At 52.1% G+C, this 20,621-nt stretch overlaps 1 protein-coding gene across 1 annotated transcript; it reads left to right on the forward strand.

Moving 5' to 3' along the window:
• Nucleotides 1–1,076: 1,076 nt before the first annotated feature.
• Nucleotides 1,077–20,167, forward strand: WIPI1 (WD repeat domain, phosphoinositide interacting 1; the record flags this gene model as incomplete). Its single annotated transcript, XM_010073118.1, has 12 exons — nucleotides 1,077–1,159; nucleotides 2,692–2,861; nucleotides 6,457–6,553; nucleotides 10,060–10,157; nucleotides 11,186–11,278; nucleotides 11,613–11,683; nucleotides 12,585–12,692; nucleotides 13,070–13,234; nucleotides 13,420–13,527; nucleotides 14,740–14,861; nucleotides 15,616–15,716; nucleotides 19,620–20,167. Coding segments are annotated over 12 exons (1,264 nt in total), but the record flags the coding sequence as incomplete, so codon positions are not given.
• Nucleotides 20,168–20,621: the final 454 nt, after the last annotated feature.

Here is a 20,621-nt window from a genome sequence, read left to right on the forward strand (position 1 = left end):
TGTTCTCCCCAGCTGGGGGGTCCCTTGGCCCCACGAGGCCCTGCCCCCCTTTTGGGGACACCTGGCTCTCCGTGGACATCCCCAATGCCCCCAGGTTGGGTGTTGGGGGTCCAAGGGAGGCAGCAGGTCCAGAGGAACGGCCAGTTTTGCCCCCCCCCCCCACCGGGGGGATTTCTGGATGGGCAGAGAAGCAGGTTTCTCCCAGGGCTGTGCCTGCTGACATCCCTCCACACCCATGTTTGGCTGTGGCCACTCTGTCAGTGGCAAAGTCACCCAGGGCTCTGTGCCAAGAGCCCCACCAGGCTCCTGGAGCAGCTGGTGCTGAAGTGCCACCACCCCACAACTACAGAGGGTTTCCTAGGAGCCTCCTGCCCTTATACCATGGCTAACCTGTGGTTTACCTGCTTCAAAGGTAGTCACGTAAGAACCATTTCCCAGTGGGACAAACATCCTGAAGCAGTGAACCACACTGGCAATCATAGCCCAGAGCCAAGATCAGCCCAGATCATGGGCTACAAGATAAGAATCACAGATACCAGCCTCACACCTGGAGATATCCTTATCTTTGCATTTATTGTGTCCCAACAAAGAATGCTTTGATGGGTGGTGATGTGCTGCTGACGTGAGCCTGCTGGCTGCCACCACCACCAGTTGGTATTCTGGGCTAGCTACTGATTTAAGACCTAGATGTTGCTGCTTACTATATCTGGAACCGAGCAGAGCCAGGGCTTGGCATGACTGCCTCTTGTGTTACGTGCCTGCACCCACTGCCATTAGCAGCCAGAGCAAGGCTCCCACAGCCCTCCTAAGTCAGTGTAGATGGATCAGCTCCTTGCTTAGGTAACAGCTCCCCTTTATGTCCCCAAGGTCCTGTGTACAGCCTCCCAGGTAGAGGCATGGCTGTTTGTTCCTCCAGCAACACACAAATGCATGAGAGTTTGCTGTCTCACGGGGATCCTGTGAGCCTTCTGTAGGGTGCAACAGCCTCAGATGGAAAGCAGGATTCTTGAATTTGTGACCTTATATGCTTTAGGTTGAGAGATCTCAACTAGCAAGCTTTTGTCGTGTCTTTGCAGCTCCCTGGCAATTGGAACCACAACTGGATACAGGCTTTTCTCCCTAAGTTCTGTGGAGCAACTGGACCAGGTCCACGAAAGCAGTAAGTCTCCTGTTTTGCTGCAGTGGAACATTGGCTGACAGACTTGACCTGTATTACTGCACTTCAGCCTGCCTTGATTCTGCTCACTGCTGCTGCAGGGGTGACATCCATTTCTGCTGTACCCATATCAGGAGAGGAACAGCTCCAGCTCTTGCCCTGGGCACAGCAGCCTTTACAGTAAGCTGCAGCCTTGGAGAAGCTCCTGAACAGTCAGCAGTACTTTAACAGAGTTGAAGGAATCCTACAAGTGTAGAGTCCAGCTTCTTTTTCACTGCTGTCAGTCTGACAGCAGCAGTTTTTGTCCTGCAAACCAGCATTCAGAGGCAGTGGACCACCAGCATGTTTCAGATACACAGGCAGGAGACTGCAGAAACCCAGCACAGGTGCTGAATAACTTGCAGGCTTTTAGTCTAGGGTGGTATTTACAAGCAAGATGCCTAACAGGTTTCCCATGGAAGGCCATCCACAGCAGGCTTTCATCTGTTGGGGGTGCTCAGAGCAGCCCGCAGCACACTTAACAGCCTGAAACAAGTCAGGCCTCAAAGCACATACTCTAGTCTGGTTCAGGCCATGGCCAGAAGTGTTTCAACTGAGATACACCAAAGATATCCCTCCCAGCTGGGAGATACTAATCTCTCTCCACTAGCTAGAGAGGGAACCTCAGCAATCAGACATAACTGTATCATCAGGGTACCCACTGTACCCCACAGGGTAACTCAGCTCCTATACAGCAGCAAGCCATCTGCTTATTTTGAAGTTATTTAGGAGTTTGGATTGTACCCAGAGTCAGAAAGCAGCAGATACCTGCTGGTGACACAGGGTGATGAGCTGAGACACAAGCAGGCGCTGTACCTCCAGGGCAGGACAGCTCAAGCACTGAGTGCCCTTCAGAGCTATCTACACAAGAGTCATAGTCCCTGATGATTTAGGGGCAGGTCCACCAGGACCATTGTAATGGTACCTCCTCAATGCAACAAGAGTCATCCCAAACATGATCTCTGCAAGACACACCACTGGTCACCACAGCCATGCCTGAGCTCTCTAGAGACCACAAGCCCCGTGACAGGGAAGGCTTAAACACATCAGCCAGGAGAAATCAGACACTATGCAGAATAAACAGTGAGTTACACACAGCTCCTTCCTCACCTCAGTAAGTTCTGGCTTGGTCACTCCCTCCAGGAAAGTCCCTGACCATGCTGAACCTCTCTTCCTAAGGCTGAGCTTATCCTTTTTATATGCCCTTCCTAAGGATTAACTGCAGCTGGAGGGCCCTGCCTAGGAGAAGCCCAACATCACTGTCAAAGGGAGCTGGCTTAATTCTGCCTTCAGGGGAAGGTTTATTAACTCCTTCCTGCTCTGACCTAAATGCTTTGTGCTCGGTATGAGAAATTTTTAACAAAAGCAGATGTTGCACACCTTAGCACTGCGCATTCGAACCTGATTCCCTCCTGAGTTGAGTTTTACTGGTTGCTGCAAACAAACCAACCATGAGCCAAGCTAAAGACTCTGTCTTGCTTTCCTTCTGTGCCCAGATGAAATCCCAGATGTTTACATCGTGGAGCGTCTGTTCTCCAGCAGCCTTGTGGTTGTGGTCAGTCGTGCCAAGCCACAGCAAATGAATGTCTACCACTTCAAGAAAGGGACAGAGATCTGCAACTACAGCTATTCCAGTAACATACTGTCCATCCGGCTGAATCGCCAGGTAAGAAGCTGGGGAAGGGGGTTAGCTAGGGTTCTCCCACTCTGGCTCTTTGCTGGTGTTGACTTTCCAGCTGAGACCCCGCTGGCAGCCTGGGTAGGTTTGCACAGAGACTGGGGAGTGGGACTGGAGGAGTAGGTGGGTACCTGTCCTCTTCTGTCAGCCCCTCTTTGGGCTTGGTGACCTCTGACAGAGGAGCAGGATGGCTCTGGATGTCATCTTCCACGACTGTTTGCTTCAGTAAAATGAAGCTAAGACCTTGTTTTTGTAGCAGTTACACAAAGGCTTTTTGTTGGCTGCCTCCTTGCCTATTCAGCATGCAGCTCTGCCAAAAAAACACCTTTTCATCTTCCTCCCTCCCTCCCTTGGATTCCACATCCTGACTTCAGGGCCACCTCTGCCATCTTGGTTGCAAATGAGACCTTCAAAGCTGGTAACAAAACCCAAGAGTAACTTGAACTCTGTGGATGAGGCGAAAGGCTGCTTCTCAAGTGCTGCTAGCAGCCTTGTTTTATTTTTAAAGGCATAGAAGACATCCAGGCCACTTAGAAGAAGGCTATTAGAGTGTTATTATCTGAACTGACACAACCTCGTGCAGCCCTGAACCCTTTTGGAGCATTTTAAGTCATCTTTTCTTTTTTTCCCATAATTATTTTTGAAGTGTATGCCATAAGAAGCAGACGACATTTTACAATGAAGAAATAAGCAGTCTGTGTAATTGTATATAATCAGCCTCTCCTCAGTTAGCAACAGTGAGTCCTGCAGCAAGGCTCTCCTGTAAGGAAACTCTGGGTTGAGTTTCCAGTAAAGCTGTGTTTGACCAGAGGTTCCTGTACTACAATTAAATCTGTCCTAAATTGATTTTTTTCACTTAAACTTACAACAGAGCTGACAAAATAAGGACTTCCTTTGAGTTGCAGGTAGATGTATATGTGTAAAAACAAACTGGGAGGTTCTGCTTAGCATCTCTAGATTAGAGTGAGAATAAAATAACTTCAGGCTTTTCCCCATGTGCTGCTCTGGAGATTGCCTGGAGACGATGCATCCGAGTGCCTTGGCTGCTTTATGAGCTTGGGTTCCAATCCTGGGCTGAGCTCATCCTCTAGCTGTAACACAGACACACCTGGAGAGATTCAAAGGTGCCGCAGATACTTGAGTAGATAGAAAATAAATCACTGTTTCAATCTACATTCAAGATTTAAGCTGGTGGCAGTCAGGTTCCACGTGTGCTGTGACATTTGAGCCCCTTGCCTGGGCTTCTGTACGAAAGCTGGACTTCGTTCAAAGTCTGAAGAAGGACAGATCCCATCCAAGGCATTAACACAGGAAAACGGTGGCAAATAAACCAGGAACAGGTCTCAAACAAACAGTGCGTGTTTCAATTTCATCTATGAAAAAGTCCTCATTGTGCAAGTGAGCGAGTCCCTGGGTTGTTGCTGGTCCATGGGAATTCTTTGTTCCAAGCTCCCTTATAACTCCTGAGTGTGGTGCAGTAAACGGTGAGTTGTCTCAAAGAGGGAATGAGGCTGTGCTGTGGGACTGGTGGGAAGCTCTCCCATCACCTCCCTGGGTTTTCATTCACTGCTGAAACCCTGCTGAGCTCTTTGGAGAGATTCAATACGGTTTTTTTGCTGTGTCCATACCCAGCACATTTAAATCCTCAACACACAACTCAGTTATCTAACCCAATTAGTGTCAAACTGAAGTACTAAAGAAAAACACTGGCAAGCAGCAACATTTTGTACAGGACGCAGCGCCTTGAGCCCTGTGTAGCCATCACAACACCAGGCACCTCTTCTGAGGCTCCGTCTGTGCGCACAGTGAGGATAAAACCCATTCCTCATCTCAACAGGGTTTGCACTGACATTAACAGGGCTGCCATGGCAGGCAGGAGGAGAGAACCCGCCCTCTCCCAGTCCTGGTGAGCTTGTCCCAGCCTCCTTTGCCTGTTCACCTCCCACCCCCATCACTTTCCTGGATTTTGCCCCAGTCAGTGCCAGCATCTCTTGCTGCAGCTCTGGCTGCTGCTTTGCCATCCTCTGGAAACCTCCCTTCACCTGTACATCAATAGCAGCGCGTTTTGTAGTTCTGGGAAAGCACGCGGTGGCTTTGCCGAAATCAGCTGTCTAAATATTACTCTGACAGTCTCTGCTAGCAAGTTGATGCTTTTTACTGTAGAAAAGGCAAAGTCTTCCTGGAAATGCAAAAAAGCTCTGACACAGCCCCAGATGCTGTGGTTAGCAGGAATAAAAAAATGATCCGAGAGTAATGGTGGAGCAAGGCAAAGATTTTCTAATGTGGGTGTTTCAAGTTAGTGACTAAGCTCCACATTTAGATGCTAAATAAGTGGCCTCATTTCTAAAGAGTTGGAGGTTTCCTGTACATGGATTTGGGTGCTCCAGCGTCAGGAGCCTGGATGGACTCTGGCCTTAACATTTTTATTGGGAGGTTTTCGGCGCTTCTGGACACCTGGCACTAACGTAGGTGGAACTGTGCGCTCGCTGGACTTAGAAAGCACAACCCTGCAGCCAGATCCAAAGCCTGGTCCCAAAATAAGCCTCTGTGTGAAACGTCTCTGTGGGAACGCATAGAGACCCAGACCAAGCTGAGACACAAAGCTGAGCGGTCACCTCTGTGTGAAATGTCTCTGTGGGAACACATAGAGACCTGGACCAAGCTGAGACACAAAGCTGAGCGGTCACAGAGATGGTGGCCCAGTGCTAAGGGTAGAGCATTAGACTTCTTTTTTCCTTTCTGCCTTTCCTCCCATCGCTTGGCAGCTCCTTTCTTAGCGGTTGCCTCGTGGCTGGGTGTTTCTGATGAGCTCGGTGGAAGAGGTACGAGCACATTAACTGGGAAATACCCTGCCCGTCTGCCAAGGTGGTGTAAACCCTCAGTGCAAAGCACTAACCACCATGACTGTCCCTGACCAGATGTCCCCAGCCCAGTGTTTATGCAGGTTGCTGCACAGCTCAGGGCACATAAAGCAGAGTCTGGCCAGCTGATGCCGAATGGGAAGAAGAAACATTAATTTACTGAACAGATGCAGCAGCGGGAGGCCCATCACCTAAATCTTCAGTCCCAATTCAGGAAAAAGTCAGGGCAAGGGGCACGTAATCCCATCTGTAGGCATACTGAGGAGCAAGACTGGCAGGGTCTCTGCTGCCTGGTGTTTATCATCAAAAAGTAATTTGCCACAAAAAGAACTGCAAAGAAATGTTGGGGTAGGAATGGATGGCAATCAAGGCACCGTGGCTAGGGTATAACCCTGACGTGTCTTCCTGTTCCTGTGGTCTGGGGATGTGGCAGATCAGCTCTTAGGGTAGCAGAGAAGTAGTCCTGATGTTTTATCTGCTTCTAAAGCAAGACCAGACACAGGCAGCTCTCAAAGGCAGAGTCATACAAAATCAAAGGTTGTCAAGTGAGAGGGGACGGAGAAGCAGAAGAGATCAGGTTTCTGTTACGTTTCAGAGTGTGAGAAATTCCTGTTGAGTTTTTCTGACAGTGAAGATTTGGGTTTGTGAGCTGTGGGAGCAGCAGACAGAGGCACCGTGCCTGTGCTGGAGAGGTTCTGTGCATGTCCCTTGTGTCCTTGCAGAGGCTGGTGGTTTGCCTGGAGGAGTCAATTTACATCCACAACATTAAGGACATGAAGCTGTTGAAGACTATCCTGGATACGCCTCCAAATACAACAGGTAAGCACGGGAGAGCCGTGTGAGAAAAGAGACATCAGCTCTGGAGGAGCTTTGTAGAGCCACAACACTTGTGTTAGATTTAAACCAGCCTGTGCTTTGTGTATCCCAGTTCAGCACTGGGGAGCCAGACGTGCATGGAGGCAGTCAGTCTGGCTAGGGAGAGCAGAAATGGTCAGCATGGTTTGACTTCACCTCCCAGGTTCGGTCCCTTCTGTCCCCACGTGGGATGTCTGTGCAGCTCCCAGCTTCCCGCAGCATTGTGCCTTTATTCTCTTTCCCAAGCGGAAAGCTGTAAGGCAAGCCAGGACTGCAAGTTTCCCTCCACATACTGGACAACTTGAAACTTTCCCTCTGGTGCTGCCTGCCCTTCCTTCAGCATTACCAGTGTCAGAGGGTCCCGTGGAGTTTTTGCTCTCCGGACAGAGGAGCCCCTGTTCCTGACGCTGCTGGTGTGAGTTTGCAGCATCCTGCCATGCTGCAGAGCTCGGCACTCCCTGCAGACCCACGGTTCACCCACGTTCTCTCTCCCCCTTGGACATGCATTGCTCTGCTAAGGCAGAAAGCTCTTGTTGTTACTTGGGGTCAAAGTGGTTAGCACTGTGAACCGTTACTTGAGGCAGAAAACACAGCCAGGCACAGTGCTAACTCCCTGCCAGGGAGTTCCCAGGAGCCCGGGCTGCCACCTTATTTTATTCCATAGACGCTGCAAACCCAGGGGGCAGGGCAGGTGGCTGCAGAACAGATCCTCTCTGTGCAGCGCAGGGTGAATCCGGCTTTCCTGCTCATGGGAGAGGAGCTATTTTTAGCCGTGGAGAGGGAAACTTGGCCGAGCGCCCGCGGCAGCGCTGCCGTGCATTGCTGTGATATCCCGCTCGGTCGCCGGCTGCGGCATCGTTTCACGGGTGGTTGATGGGGAAGTTGCTGATGTGCTCACGCCTGGAAAAGCTCTTCCGGCAGCTCTCCTGACCTACTTCAGGTCTCAACAGATGGCCTCTCCATATGGATTAAACATACTAAATACTGCAAATATAATTAAAGTTTAAAACCTTCTCGAGAAAGCCCAGCAGCAGCAGGAAGGGCAGGGATACCCAGCCTTGGAGCTGCTCTGCAGCGGGGCTGAACCATCAGCTGATGGTTTAAGAGCAGCAGCAATCGGCGCTCACCGGGCCAGGGCTGCTGCGGATCACAGGGCTTCATAGCGGCTTAATTTTTTAAAACCCTTTAACTGCAGCAGCTGTCATTGACATGAGCTGTGACAAGCGCTGTGCCACGCGTGCTCCCTTTGTCCCTCAACCATCTGCTTTTGTCCCAAGCCTGACCTCGAGGACAGCGTGTCCAGGAGGCCCAGGCAGTCCAGCCTCACTGCACTTTGGACAACGCTTTTCGGAGCGGGGATCTGTGGTGAGGGGGTGTAGGATGCACACAGGGAGATCCCTGTCTGGTCCTGCCCAGGACCTGGCTCCCGGTCCAGCCTATCCCACCCAGGAGAGGAAAATGCCCATGGTGGGCATTCGTTCTTCATGTGTGCTCAAGCTTGTTGTTTTTCATGTGGCTCATGTCAGGGGCAGGATTTGCACCAAGGAGGTCACAGTGCTCGCGCTGATGTGCGTGCCATGAGGGCACATCTTGGGGATGACTTTGGAAGCCACCTCATATGGCTCCCCGCAAGCCCCAGATCTGCCTGGACCTGCTGGCTTGGGGACATGGCCATGCTTCTGGGATGCAGTAGCTTTTTTTCTATGCTGCTCAAGGAAGCCACCTGCAATGTGGCATTGCCAGAGGTGCCACCCTGAGCAGCACCAGCCTGCCTCCTCCCTCCTGAGCCTGCAGAGGAGCATCTTCAAAGGCCACCCGTGTCCCTTGTGATCCTTGTTCTTTGTGCGTCCCTGAGGTCAGCCCAGTACACTCACATCTGTGTTTTCCCCTGGCCTGGTTTCCCGGCTGCCTCTCCCAGCCAGGCGAGAGCAGAGGCAGCGGGACCCCAGCCGCTCAGAGCTTGCTTTGTTTAGTTTGAGTCTTCTCTAGATCCTCCGCTTAGAGAAAGGGCTGCGCTGATCCCCCCCGTGCCGCCTGGGCTGGGGGAAGACCATCCTGAAAAGACACCCTTGCTCATCGTGAGCACTCTCTGGGCTCTCTCTGCCTCCTACCCCCCTTTTCTCTGGGTGCCTTTTAATTGCACTTTGCCCCTGCTGTGCCTCTTCTCCCCGGTGCGGTGCGTGCTGTGCCTGGCAGGATGTAAATGCCTCTGATTGATAGGGAGTGGATCCCTGGGGCGCCTGGCCGATCCTGCAGCTCCTGGCTCCGCTGCGGGCTCTTTCTTTAGTTATAAACAATGACCTAAAATGAGAGCTGCAGCCGATCCTTCCCCGCTGCTGGGCTCGCGCCAGGGCCGTGTCCTGACAGGACGGGTTGCACGGCATGTGTGCTATCATCCCTGTGTCCCTGCGTATATACGTGCATGCGTGCGGGTGTCCTGTTTGGGGACATGGCAGCATCCCCCGCAGCCTTTAACCCTGCGGCTTCCTCCAAACGTGGGACTAGGTGGGACCCCCCGGCGGGGGCCAGGAAGCTCAGGTCATGCTGAAGCCTTGAGTCGGATTTGGGAGGGCTGTGAGCACGCGGATGTGGTGCAGGAAGCAAGACCCGTGTCTGTATGTGACAGGATTCACCGGGATGGGTCCTCAGCCAGGAGCAGAAATGAGAGGCAGGAAGAGATGCTTTTTTCCAAGGTCACCCAGAGGACAGGCGGATGGATGTACCCACGCACGCATCCATCCATCCATCCATCCATCCATCCATCTATCCCTGTCTCATCCTGTAATTCCTGCTCACTTGAAAAGGGCAGTTTGGGATTCTTTATGCTCACGTTGGCATAAAACCAGATGGCTGTTATGGGGAGGGATTCCCTCGGTGGTTAACATTTAGCTAGGTTCAAGTTCCTTGTCAGCCAGAAACTCCCTGCGCAACGGTGGCATTTTCTTTTTCTTTCTTTGCTTCCCTTTGCTGTTCAGAATAAAAGGAGACGGTGCTGCCTGGCTGCTGCCTCTCCACGCCAGCCTTCATTGCCAGGCTTCATACCAGGGCTGTGTTCACGCTGCACCGCTCATCTCAGCTTCTGACCCAGCACCTACACACACCCTGCGCACATCTGGAGGTGCCCAGATGTGCCGGGACACGAGTCCTGCCAGCCCTGAGACCAAGATGTGTCTCATGCACCTCCTCTTGCCTTCTCAAAGGGGATGATTAAGGGGGAGAAGCCAAGACCGTGCCCAAAAGCAGGATCCGGGCTCCGTGCGAGCGGGGTTTGGGAGGAGGGTGGCAGGGAGAAGGGAGCCGTTCTGTCCCATACCAGCAGGTGTCCCCACGGCCGAAGCATTGCCAGTGCAGCCGGCCACTGCCCCAAAATGAGACACAGCTAGAACCCCCCGTGGTGTCCATGGCCGCGTTTCTGCTTTCTGGCCTCCACCAGCAAACAACCTCAGCTGCGTCCCTCTCGCCCTTGCCAGGTCTGTGCGCTCTCTCGATCAACCACGCCAACTCCTACTTGGCTTATCCCGGCAGCGGGACCAGCGGAGAGATCGTGCTGTATGACGGAAATACTTTGGTAAGTGCAAAGCTCACCCATTTGGATACCAGCAGGGACTGAAAACAAACAGAACCACAGCAGAGCCAACAGGGCCTTTGGGACGGATGAAAAAATACACTTCATGGAGCTAGACTGCAAGGGAATTGCCCAGGGCAGTTCCCTGTCTGCCTTGCGTGGATGCCATGCGAAGCAGCCAGCCTCTTTGAGATCAGGACATCCCTCTCCCAGGACAGGATATTAAGGGAAACGAGACCCATTACCCAACAGCCCGAGGGCCGCTGCCAGGCTGACACAAGGGTTTCTATAGGGAGTTGGTTCCTATAGGAGCTTCAGCAGCATATCCCATGAGAATGATGGCTCAGGGAGGGCTGGAGCTGCTGCAGGTGCAGCGCAGGACCAGGAGCAGCTGCTTTGCCACGCTGCAGGCTGGAAGGGATGCTGGACCCAAAGTCACCGAGAGGGTGAGGTGTCCAAAGTCCCCTCAGGAAATTTGTCCCTGGCTGGAAGCAGGGTCATGATTATCTGCTGTTTATGCCAGGGCTTTGGATTACATAAGGCTGTGGCTCTGTACGTGCAGCGGCAGCTAAGGATCCGCAGCATGGGAGGAGCAGAGCGCAAGGGGAAAACACGCTGCTGCCGTGCGAGTTATAGCGAGGGTGTGGGCTCCTGCAGGCATCAGGGAGGTGGATTTGCTGTACAGCCAAGGGAATTGCAGGGGGACCAGCTCTGTCCCCGCACAAAGAGATGCCAGGCTGCAGAGAGGGTGCAGGCGCGATCCCGCATCCTGGAGAGGTGGGGAGCTGAGGACCTCTGCCCCCAAAACAAGCTTTCTGTAATCACAGCAGCTGTACCAGGTGGGGAGGGAGCTCAAGGCAGGGCAGAGATAATAAATGCTGAGGATGCTGAAGGGATACCATAAATGCGATATGATCCCATGAATCCATATCAGCAGGGCTGGATAGGGCGCGAGGCAGGGAACGCTCTGCCTTTGCACAGTCCGAGCACCCGCGTATCTCTCTGCACCGACATTCCCTTCTGCCCCACAGAAAACAGCCTGCACCATTCCTGCCCATGACGGGCCTCTGGCTGCTCTCGCCTTCAACTCCACCGGCTCCAAGCTGGCAAGCGCATCTGAAAAAGTGAGTGAGCACCGCTGCGAGCACCCTCCCCGCTGCCTGCGCGCTCAGCCCACGCCTGGCGGGGGGTCCCAGCCAGCTCTGGCACATCGGCTGCCTGGAGCATGGGGAGCAGGACCCCCAAGCAGCCCTGTTCTTAAACACAGACAGCAGAGGAGGGGCACTGAAACAACCTTTGCGTGTCAGAGGCCAGTATATTGGGTTCAGATTGACCCCAGCTGGTGGCTGGTAAACAGGAGGGGCCTTTGCATGTCCTGAGTTTCCTGGGTGTGTCGGAGAAAGAGCTCATGCTCTTTGCCCTGCTCCTGCATGATCTTTCCATTTGCATTTTTTGCAGGGCACAGTCATTCGTGTATTTTCCATTCCTGGTGGGCAAAAGCTCTATGAATTCCGGAGAGGGATGAAAAGGTCAGTTCATTCTTCTCTTGGTGACAAGTACACACAGGGCTCCTGGAGCAGAAATGTAAACACAGGGACGGCAACGTCAGATCCTGGTGGCTTTGGCATCTTTTGCAGAGAGAAAACAAAAGCGAACGTATGAGATAGAAATGTCATTGTGCCAGACAGCCACGCTGCGCCCAGCTGCCTCCGGCAAGTTTAGTGATTCAATTCAGTGTCTCGCAGAACAGGGTGATTGCAGAGAACAGAGCTAGATTCTGTACATTTACTCTGTCCTTTCTTGTTTCTTACTTGAAATAATGAAGTCCCCAAAGTTGCCAGCCCAACTCTTGCCCTCTCAGAGGAGGTGTTTTGAAACTACTAAATCATTTGCACAGAACCCAAGTCTCGATGGTGGGGATGGACTGTTGCTGCCCTTCTGCAGACTCCTGCAAATGTTTTCAGATCTTTTCCTGACTTTAGCCTCCTCCCCATCCCTGACCTGCCTGTGATTTTTCACCCACTTCTGTAAGTACAAAGCCTGCCATGACCGAGACACCCCAGTCCTAATGAGCTTGCACAGGAGCAGATACCGCATGCATCCGCCTACCAGCGCTTTGGACATCCTCCCTGGCCTGTGCAGCACCAGCAGCTTTAGTTGCTGTAGCGAGGCTGTCACAGATGTTCACAGACAGCTCTGTGAGCAAGGACATTGCCACCTCTCTGGCTGTCACTGCCTCGGGGCTACCCCCAGCTCTGCTGAGCAAAGGAATTAGGGAATTGCTAGTTGGTCAGCCCATGGGCTCAGCAGCAGCCAGACAGGGTCTATGGGTCTCCTTCCTCTCCGTCCTCTTCTCTGTGAGCAGATCTGAGCTGTTCCCCTCGAAAAGTATGCCATGAGGTGACCGGTCCTGTCTTTGCTTGGCCCTAGGTATGTGAACATCAGCTCTCTGGTGTTCAGCATGGATTCCCAGTTCCTCTGTGCTTCCAGCAACACGGAGACTGTGCACATCTTTAAACTGGAGCATCTCACTGACAGGTGAGGGGTGAGCCTGGGTAACCTGCCTGCCGGGGGGTGGCTCTGCTTCAGACATCTGCCTGTACGCAGCTGGCCTCCATTTCCTCACCACATGCTCCCCATGAGAAATACCAGCTGCAAAGCGTCTCTCTGGCTTTGCGTCCTGTGGGATTCACTCCTTGGAAAAGCTACACACTGCATCCCTGCTGTCAGCCTGCTCTGTGTTCATCAGCTGCCACTGTCCCCTGCCTCCTTCCCAGCTAGGCTGGTGCACGATGCATGCAGGCACTCCAAAGAAAGCCTTTGTGTAGCTGAGATCAGGATCATTTCAGTTCCTGGTCTGTTTTGTCACGGCTGATGGTGGTAGCCCCACTGATGCTGCTTTGTGACCCCCTCAGCCGGCCAGAAGAGCCTCCAACCTGGAGTGGGTACATGGGAAAGATGTTCCAGGCTGCTACCAACTACCTCCCTGCTCAGGTATCGGGCATGATGAACCAGGATCGAGCCTTCGCCACTGTTCGCCTGAACATCTCCGGACAAAGGAACATCTGTGCCCTCTCCACGTACGTATTGACATCTGTGTCCCCTCTGCCACGCCAGCCTGCGAGCAGACCCAGCTATCTCTGCAGAACACCACCGCTGCGGCCCCTTATCTTGCACCCGTGCCTGCAGAGCACACAGCATGGATACATGCTGTATCTGTGTGCGAGTGCAGATGTGTTTGGGCTCATGAGGCTTTTCTCACTAGGATTCAGAAGCTGCCTCGACTGTTGGTGACTACGTCAGATGGACACCTCTATATCTATAACTTGGACCCGCAGGATGGAGGGGAGTGTGTCTTAATTAAGAAGCACAGGTAACTGTACCTCCAGACACATCTGATACAGAGGCTGATCTTTTAAAAACTTATGGGAAATTTCACCTGAAAGCACAAAATGGAGCTGTAGGAGCAAGAACATTAGAACTGACTTTGTGATTTTAGCCGCCTCACCCAACAGATGTGGATGGGAACCATGTCAGCAGGCAGGGACATGGGGCTTCTTGTAGAAGAAACCAGAAACATCTCAGATCCCGGGGCAGTTGTGGGACATCTCAGCTTAGCAGAAGCGGGCAGGCTGGCCCTTAGGAGATGCCTCCAGCAGCAGAGCGCTGACCACCACAGTGGCAGGAGAGCTGAGCGCCTTCTCCGGGTGTGAGTGGGTGCTGGAGAGCTGACTGTGGGGGTAGGATGATGTGGAGCCAGGCTGGGAGCTTCTGTAAACAAAACCCTGCACAGCTGCATGCCTGCAGGCACACAGTGCCAGAGCAGAGCCTTCCGTGCCGCTGTTGGGTTTGTATGCAAATTCGATTAAGCACGTAACCCCCCCATACACACACATCTGGGCTACTTGGCTCCAGATGTGAAGCCTCTGGGGTGGGGTGGGATGTTACATGTGCTCTAAGCCGGGAGGTGGCTGACAGCCAGGAAAATGCCAGCACTTTTTCGAAAAGCCACAAAACAACGGCACTTCAAAGCTGCGCTGTCCAGCGTGCTCCGGCCGCCCCGCCGCCCTCAGCCACCGCTGACGCCCGCGTGCTCCCGTCCCGAAGCGACCGTATGTGGGTTCCTCTTAGCATCAGAGGACTGAAAAGGGCCCTTGGGTCATGAGTTATGTTACATCATACTATATCTCTGCTCAAACTCCGTCCTAAACTAGCCAGCGCTGCTTTTCCCATCTAGTCCGCTCCTGTTGGAAGCCCTTTGGAGCCCCCTCTGTGATTAGAAACACTGTTTGCCTTTGTAACCTAAAGCTTTTGTGGTCAATCTGTTCCCTTCTATTCTCGTGCCAGCATTGTCCTCTAGCCGAAGGAGTGCTTTCCCTATCTTCTGCTTCCCCCCCTGCTTTCCTTGCAGAGCACAATGCTCTGCTCCTCGGCAGCGCTGCCGGGGCTGCAGGCAGTGCCGATGCGGGGACGGGGATGGGTGGTGTGCTCCAAGGGGATGTGGGTGCGTGTCTTAGCTGGTGCTGGGGGAGGAATGGTTGGGATCAGAACTAACACTTCTCCCCTCTCTTGCTCTCCCATTTAGTCTGCTTGGCTCAGGAAAGATGGAGGAGAACAAAGAAAATGACCTTCAGCCTCCATTACCTCAATCTTACGCAGCAACTGTAGCCAGACAAAGTACAGTGCCTTCAACTTCGACCATGCCAGGTAAACCTTGTGGCTGCCCTTCTGCACGCAGGAGCAAGAAAAACACCTGGGGCAAAGTGGAAAGTCTCCCAATTGCAAAGGGTTCAACCAGAAACACCACTTGCACAATGTAGACTGGGGCAGCAGGACTCTCTGGAGCTCACCCAGTTATCTCCTGCCCCCAAACCAGGCCAGGCATGTTCTGCTGGCCCTCCCGGGACCCCTTGCCAGTGCTTCTCCTCCTTGTGCCGAGCTGCGCCACAACCAGCCTCACCAGCTGAGCAGAAACCACAGCCCAGCGTCACAGTTTGTCAGACAGCAGCTGCTGCCAGGCTGGTTTCCAGGAGCTGAAACTGTGGGTGTAGAAGTCTGATCTCACTATTTTTTGTGGCAAAATTGCTGCAGATCCTCCCGAACCTGTCACACCTTGCCCTAACAAAGCTAGCACTAAATGATTGCAGGAGGAGAGTGGGTGACTATCACATTATATTCCTGAGTCTTAACCTCTTAAGGTCCGCATCCAGATGTGTACTTACTCTGAAATTGGTGCTTACATTCACAGCAGGAGGAGGAAAGCTTCTGCCACGGGAGCTAGCCCTGCAGGCCAGTCCCTAATCTGTAGCGGTCCATAGAGATAACCTTTCTTTTCCGCAGTCCAACAAAGCCAGAGAAAGCAGCCCTGTGCTAAAAAGGTGATAACACAGTGTCTCTGCTGTTTGTTTCCAGCCTCCTTCCATCCATTAATCCGTAACATTTTGTATTTTCACGTGGACAGGTTATTCGGAGGACGGCGGTGCCCTGCGAGGAGAGGTTATCCCAGAGCATGAGTTTGCAACTGGACCCGTGTGTCTTGATGACGAAAATGAGTTTCCTCCTGTGAGCATTCGGGACCCCTAAACCTGCAATTCAGCCCTCATGCTAAGAAGAAAGTATTAACCTCTTACAGAAGAGATGCCATTGCCCCTTGTCCCAGCTCAGTGTGAAGCCTAAAATAACTAATTAAGTTATAGGGACAGTGCCAGGAAAATTACACCCCCACTAAATGGCAGCTCGGGATGGGGCAAAGTTGGTCAAACCTAATAGAGATGGATCTGAACAAGCCAGTTGAATGAAGTGCAGATGCAGAATGTCGTTCAGATCCAGGTCTGACCTCTGTGCCTTGCACAGATTTCCAGTATTACCAGGAATAGCTTTAATTTGAACAATACGATCATTTAGAGATAAACACTTAATACTCTCTGTTGCATTTACAGTCAGTTGTATTAGTTTATGGGATGCAACTGGAACAAACCCGAACCTCACCAGTCTCTTCATTTCCAAGCTAACTGACAAGGAAGGCATAACAGTTTTAAACCAGTTTATGATTTTTCTATGACACTTTCTCAGTTACCATTGGAAGAAGACATTGGCTTTTTAAAATCTAACTTAAGCCTGGCAGTGTCTCTCCTGCTCCTTTCTCTATTAAACACGCATAAGTCTAACCCGTAGATGGACAGATGTTGGTACCGTGCTCTGAGCTGGCTGTAATCAGCAGTGTCTACGTAACAGTGATGCATTAACCCAGCAGAATGTTGTCATGGATTTCAAGTTGTAGGCTTGGCAGACATTTGTATCCCTTACTCCATTTTTAAATATCCTGCTGTTGGAGTTTTGCCTGAAAAGGAGGAAGTAAAATCTTTTATCGGGATCCCAGGATTTGTTCCATGTGCTGAGGCTGACCTTTGTGCGGCACTTTCCCATTAAGCGATGCAAAGTGTTATTTAGATAAAAGCTGACTAGCTCGTGACTCCCTTTGAAACAACACTGCCTCAACCCAACTCAACTATCATGAACCTTAGACCAGCTCTCTTTTACCTGTCCCACAGCCTGCTGCAAACTGAGAACAAGAGTTTTCTCGTTGTTCCCAAGAAGGATATTTAACATGTCCCCTCTGGTCAAAGTCGTGTGGCCACGGAGAAGCTGGTGGCCCCTGGGAGGAGCAGCAGGGCCAGAGAGAAATCCTTTTTCTTCCTTACGATGAACCTGCTCTTGAGCACGTGGTTTGGGGACAAGCAAATGCCAGCAAGGAGGAATCACGCTGCTCCTGAACGAGCTTTCCTGCTGGGACTGAGCCGTCTAACAGCCCCAAAGCCCCGCTGTACAGCAGCGGGTGCCTTATTAAATGAACTTTGATCTGTCAAACCCTGTGCTGTAATTAACCTGACGGAGCGACTGACATGTGTAATGTTAGGGAGGAGGCGGTGTGGGAGGGAAGGAGCTTTCCAAAAATACTCCTTGATATGGTGGCTTAGCAATTGGAGCTTCCAGATAAAGTCTGTGCAGATAGGAGTTGGGGTTTGCCCCTCTGTTGCTGACGGTAACATGTTTTGCCTCTGGTGTGCTGGCTGGCGCGGCGCTGGCTCCCGCTGCGGTGCTGCGTACGGAGAGTTGGTCGGGATGTTTTGATGCTCTGGATTTCACTGAACTTTGCTGTTTTCTCAGCAGTGAGATGTTCGGTCTCAATGACGCGTTCAAGGGGGGTTTCAGGCATCGGTCCCTTCTGTGCGGAGAAGGAGGGAGAGGAAACCTGACCTTATCCAACAAAAATGTTTTGACAGCATTCTGCTTTGCGGAAACATGGGAAGGGTTTTGTTTGTTTTCCAGTGTGCAACAAAAAGACATTTAAAAAACCTCAAAACTTGTGACAAAATGGAATATTCACCCGCAGCCCACGCCACGAGTATGGCTTTGAACTTACACAAACTTTTGGAGAAGCAGCAGTGCTCGGACGCAGCAGTTCCTCTCCATTTTGAAACATCTTGCCTTCCCCTGGCCTCAAGCAAGACTTCAGAGGCTCAGCTGTTAGGAGCGAGGAAAAGCAGCTTCAGCCTAACATAAAATCTGTTGTTGATTGTCAAAAACTGCCTCTTCATTAATAGGAAGGAGGGACAGAGCAGAGAAGAGGTGAGAAGCCCAAGGAGGGCTCACAAAACGTGGTCTCAACCAGACCGAACGTGGGCATTGCTCCTGACTGCGCCAGGACCTGCAGCAAGAGGTCCAAGGAGTTCGATTCCGTCTCTTGCTTGCATTGAGGAGGTGGATTAAATGCTTTCAGGTCCACTGTTGATCTTATGCAGGAAGGGCTCAGGTGTTATGGAGATGGGCAGCAGGCTGACGGCTCCGGGGAGGACACGGTGCTGTGCTGGAGCCGTGGAGGCTGCGCCGCCCTTGCTCTGCGCGGTCAGAGGCTTTGTGTGATGGGAAGAGCAAACCCATGGCTGTGCATGGTTGCGGTGACAGCGGCTGTCTTCTGCTTCCCTGCCACTTTCTTGGGAGTTCACCAGTGTGGGTGAGGTGTCCAGCGGTGTCGGAGCTGTTTGTAGGTGCTTGGGGCCAGGCACCGCTCAGCCGGCTCCACGCTCAGGAGCCGCCGTAGAGGCTCTCCCCACCCAGGCACGGGCAGAACAGCTTTGGGGTAACACTGTGAGGTTTGACAAAAGAAATCCTGCAGGATTCAGCAAGCGAGATGGCCTGGGCGCACCCGAGGAATGCACGCCAGGGGATCTCTCTTAAAACGTCTGCGATTCAGTAGGAAAGGTGGTTTCTTCGTGCTTTTTCCTGCGTTTGGCTGGACGCTGGAGCCTGTCCACTCTGGGGGCAGAGCTGATGCGAAAGCTTTATCCAAGAGCTGTTTCGTTCACTCAGGGTCGATTGCGTCCAGCAGTCAGCTCCTCAAAGACAGCTTCCCCTCACTGATCCACACTCTTACAAACCATCCTTCTCACATTGTCAGACAGTGCTGCTGTCTGCAGGGGGGAGAAATGCTCCCCCCATCAGTGCCCCAGCGTGGGGTCCGGACACATCCCCCCTGCTCCAAACCACGCATCGTAATACAAGTTCACAGATACATCTGCAGCTCTGCGGGATCAGTATTTGCCCAAAGTTCCTCCTGGCTGGTTTGCTGGATGGTGTTTTCACTCCATGGATATGCAACCCTCATGATTTTAAGTGATTTTTTCTTTCTCACAGTTGGCTGTTAGCAGACGAAAGGCCGTAGATTTTGCAGTGGAGATCTCTAATCATCATGTTTCACGGAGGATGAGCAAGTTTGGCAGAACCCAACTGGCCTCTTCTTCCTCACTGCCTGGGTAGCTCGGAGAGGCATCTTGGGCAGCTGGGGCTTGCAGGATGAAGCCTGGTTTACCAGTACATTATCTGAGGTCCCTTGGGAAAGGTGCAATCCAAGGCCAACGTCTTGTGGCTCAAAACTGAGGCAGTGACGGTCCCAAAGCCCACGGAGAGACAGGTCCCAGGAGGAGCTGTCTCTACTCTTTCACTCAAAGGTTTTCCTGATACTTAGGCTAAGCTTCCCCTCACTTCATCCAGCCTAACGTAGGGGTTAAACTCTGGTCTCCGTCTGGAGACCCCAGAGAGATGTGGTGATGCACGGCACACACCTTTCCCCTCCCGCCGTGCCAGGAGCTGAACGTTTTAGGACTTAGCCAGGCAAACGGACCTCACCCCCAGGAACCCAACTCCCGCAAGTGTGGCTGTGCTCAGCCCTGCGCCAGCTAGAGGCAGGACACGCTTGTCCCCCAGCCAGATGGTTCCTGTTCCCAGGACTCTGTAAATTTGGGGAGGGGGAGAGTAAATAAATAAACCGCTCACAAAACTGCCTTTGGATGGAAAGTAAAACACTGCGGGACATCCCTCCCCCTTCTCCTCCCATGTGCGTAAAACCAACTTGAAACACACCCTGTTGCTGGGAAAAGTAAGGCCGTTCTGTTTTGATTTTGGTAGATAATCTTGTGCCGTGGAGGTCAGCCGGGCCAAGCAAAGAGGTCGTGATGAGAAGCAAACATCTGCGCGTAGGACAGCTGCTGGGAAGTGCTTTGGAAAAGCCAGGAATTTCGAAGAACAGATTTGTGAGTCCCCAAGACAAGAAAAAAAAAAAAACCCCAAACCAAACCAAATCTAAGGTGGGCCACTGCTTTTTCCTATGGTCTGTTTTAAGTGAATACCTGGCCCCCCTTGTTTTAATTCGTGTCTGGGTGGGGTGTCAACGTACTGTATCGCTATATTTAACAAACTATATGTTAGAACCACAATGTAAATGCTAATTTAATCGGATTTCTATGTAACCAGAATTTTATATACCCCTTTGTCCCTTTTCTAATTTATGCTGGTTTATGTGTATAAATGTACTTATAGGAAGATATATTAAACTTATGTCTTTGTACAGTATATACATACTATTTTACCCAGGCAAAGTATTTTTCCAATTATATTAGAGAAGATGCCATCTGCGATGTTTAAAGACAGAATAAAGTCGCGGTCTGTCCCTGGCAGCTCGCTGCCCGTGCTGCTGCTGTTCTTTGCGGGGCCCGAAAGATGTCAGTCTTGATTAAGTTTTATGGGTGGGAGAGTGGGTTTGGGGGGCTGCTGGGAGGACAGCTGCTTGCACCCCACCCACCTGGCCAAGTCCACACCAGTCCACTTATGGCGTGTCCAAAGAAAGATCTGGGTGCGTAAATCAGAGCCCAGAATCGTTTCAGAAAACCCTCTCTCAGCTGTTGAGAAATCCCCCTGGTTTCCAAGCTTCAGTTGCACCTTTGGTTTTGCCTTTGCAGCTCCCCAGGCCTTTGCATCTGCCCAGCAAAGCCCTGTCAGAGCTGTTTCACCCCCCCAGTGCTGCACTGGGATGGGCAGGAGCAGCTTCTCCGCCCGAAGCCCCGATCTGCTGGGACACCCCAGGGTGGGGGCAGAGGAATTCTCTCCCCGACCTACCTAGAAGAAAAATCC

Source organism: Pterocles gutturalis, unplaced genomic scaffold (assembly GCF_000699245.1).
Source record: "Pterocles gutturalis isolate BGI_N339 unplaced genomic scaffold, ASM69924v1 scaffold3122, whole genome shotgun sequence".
NCBI classification, from domain to species: Eukaryota; Metazoa; Chordata; class Aves; order Pterocliformes; family Pteroclidae; genus Pterocles; species Pterocles gutturalis.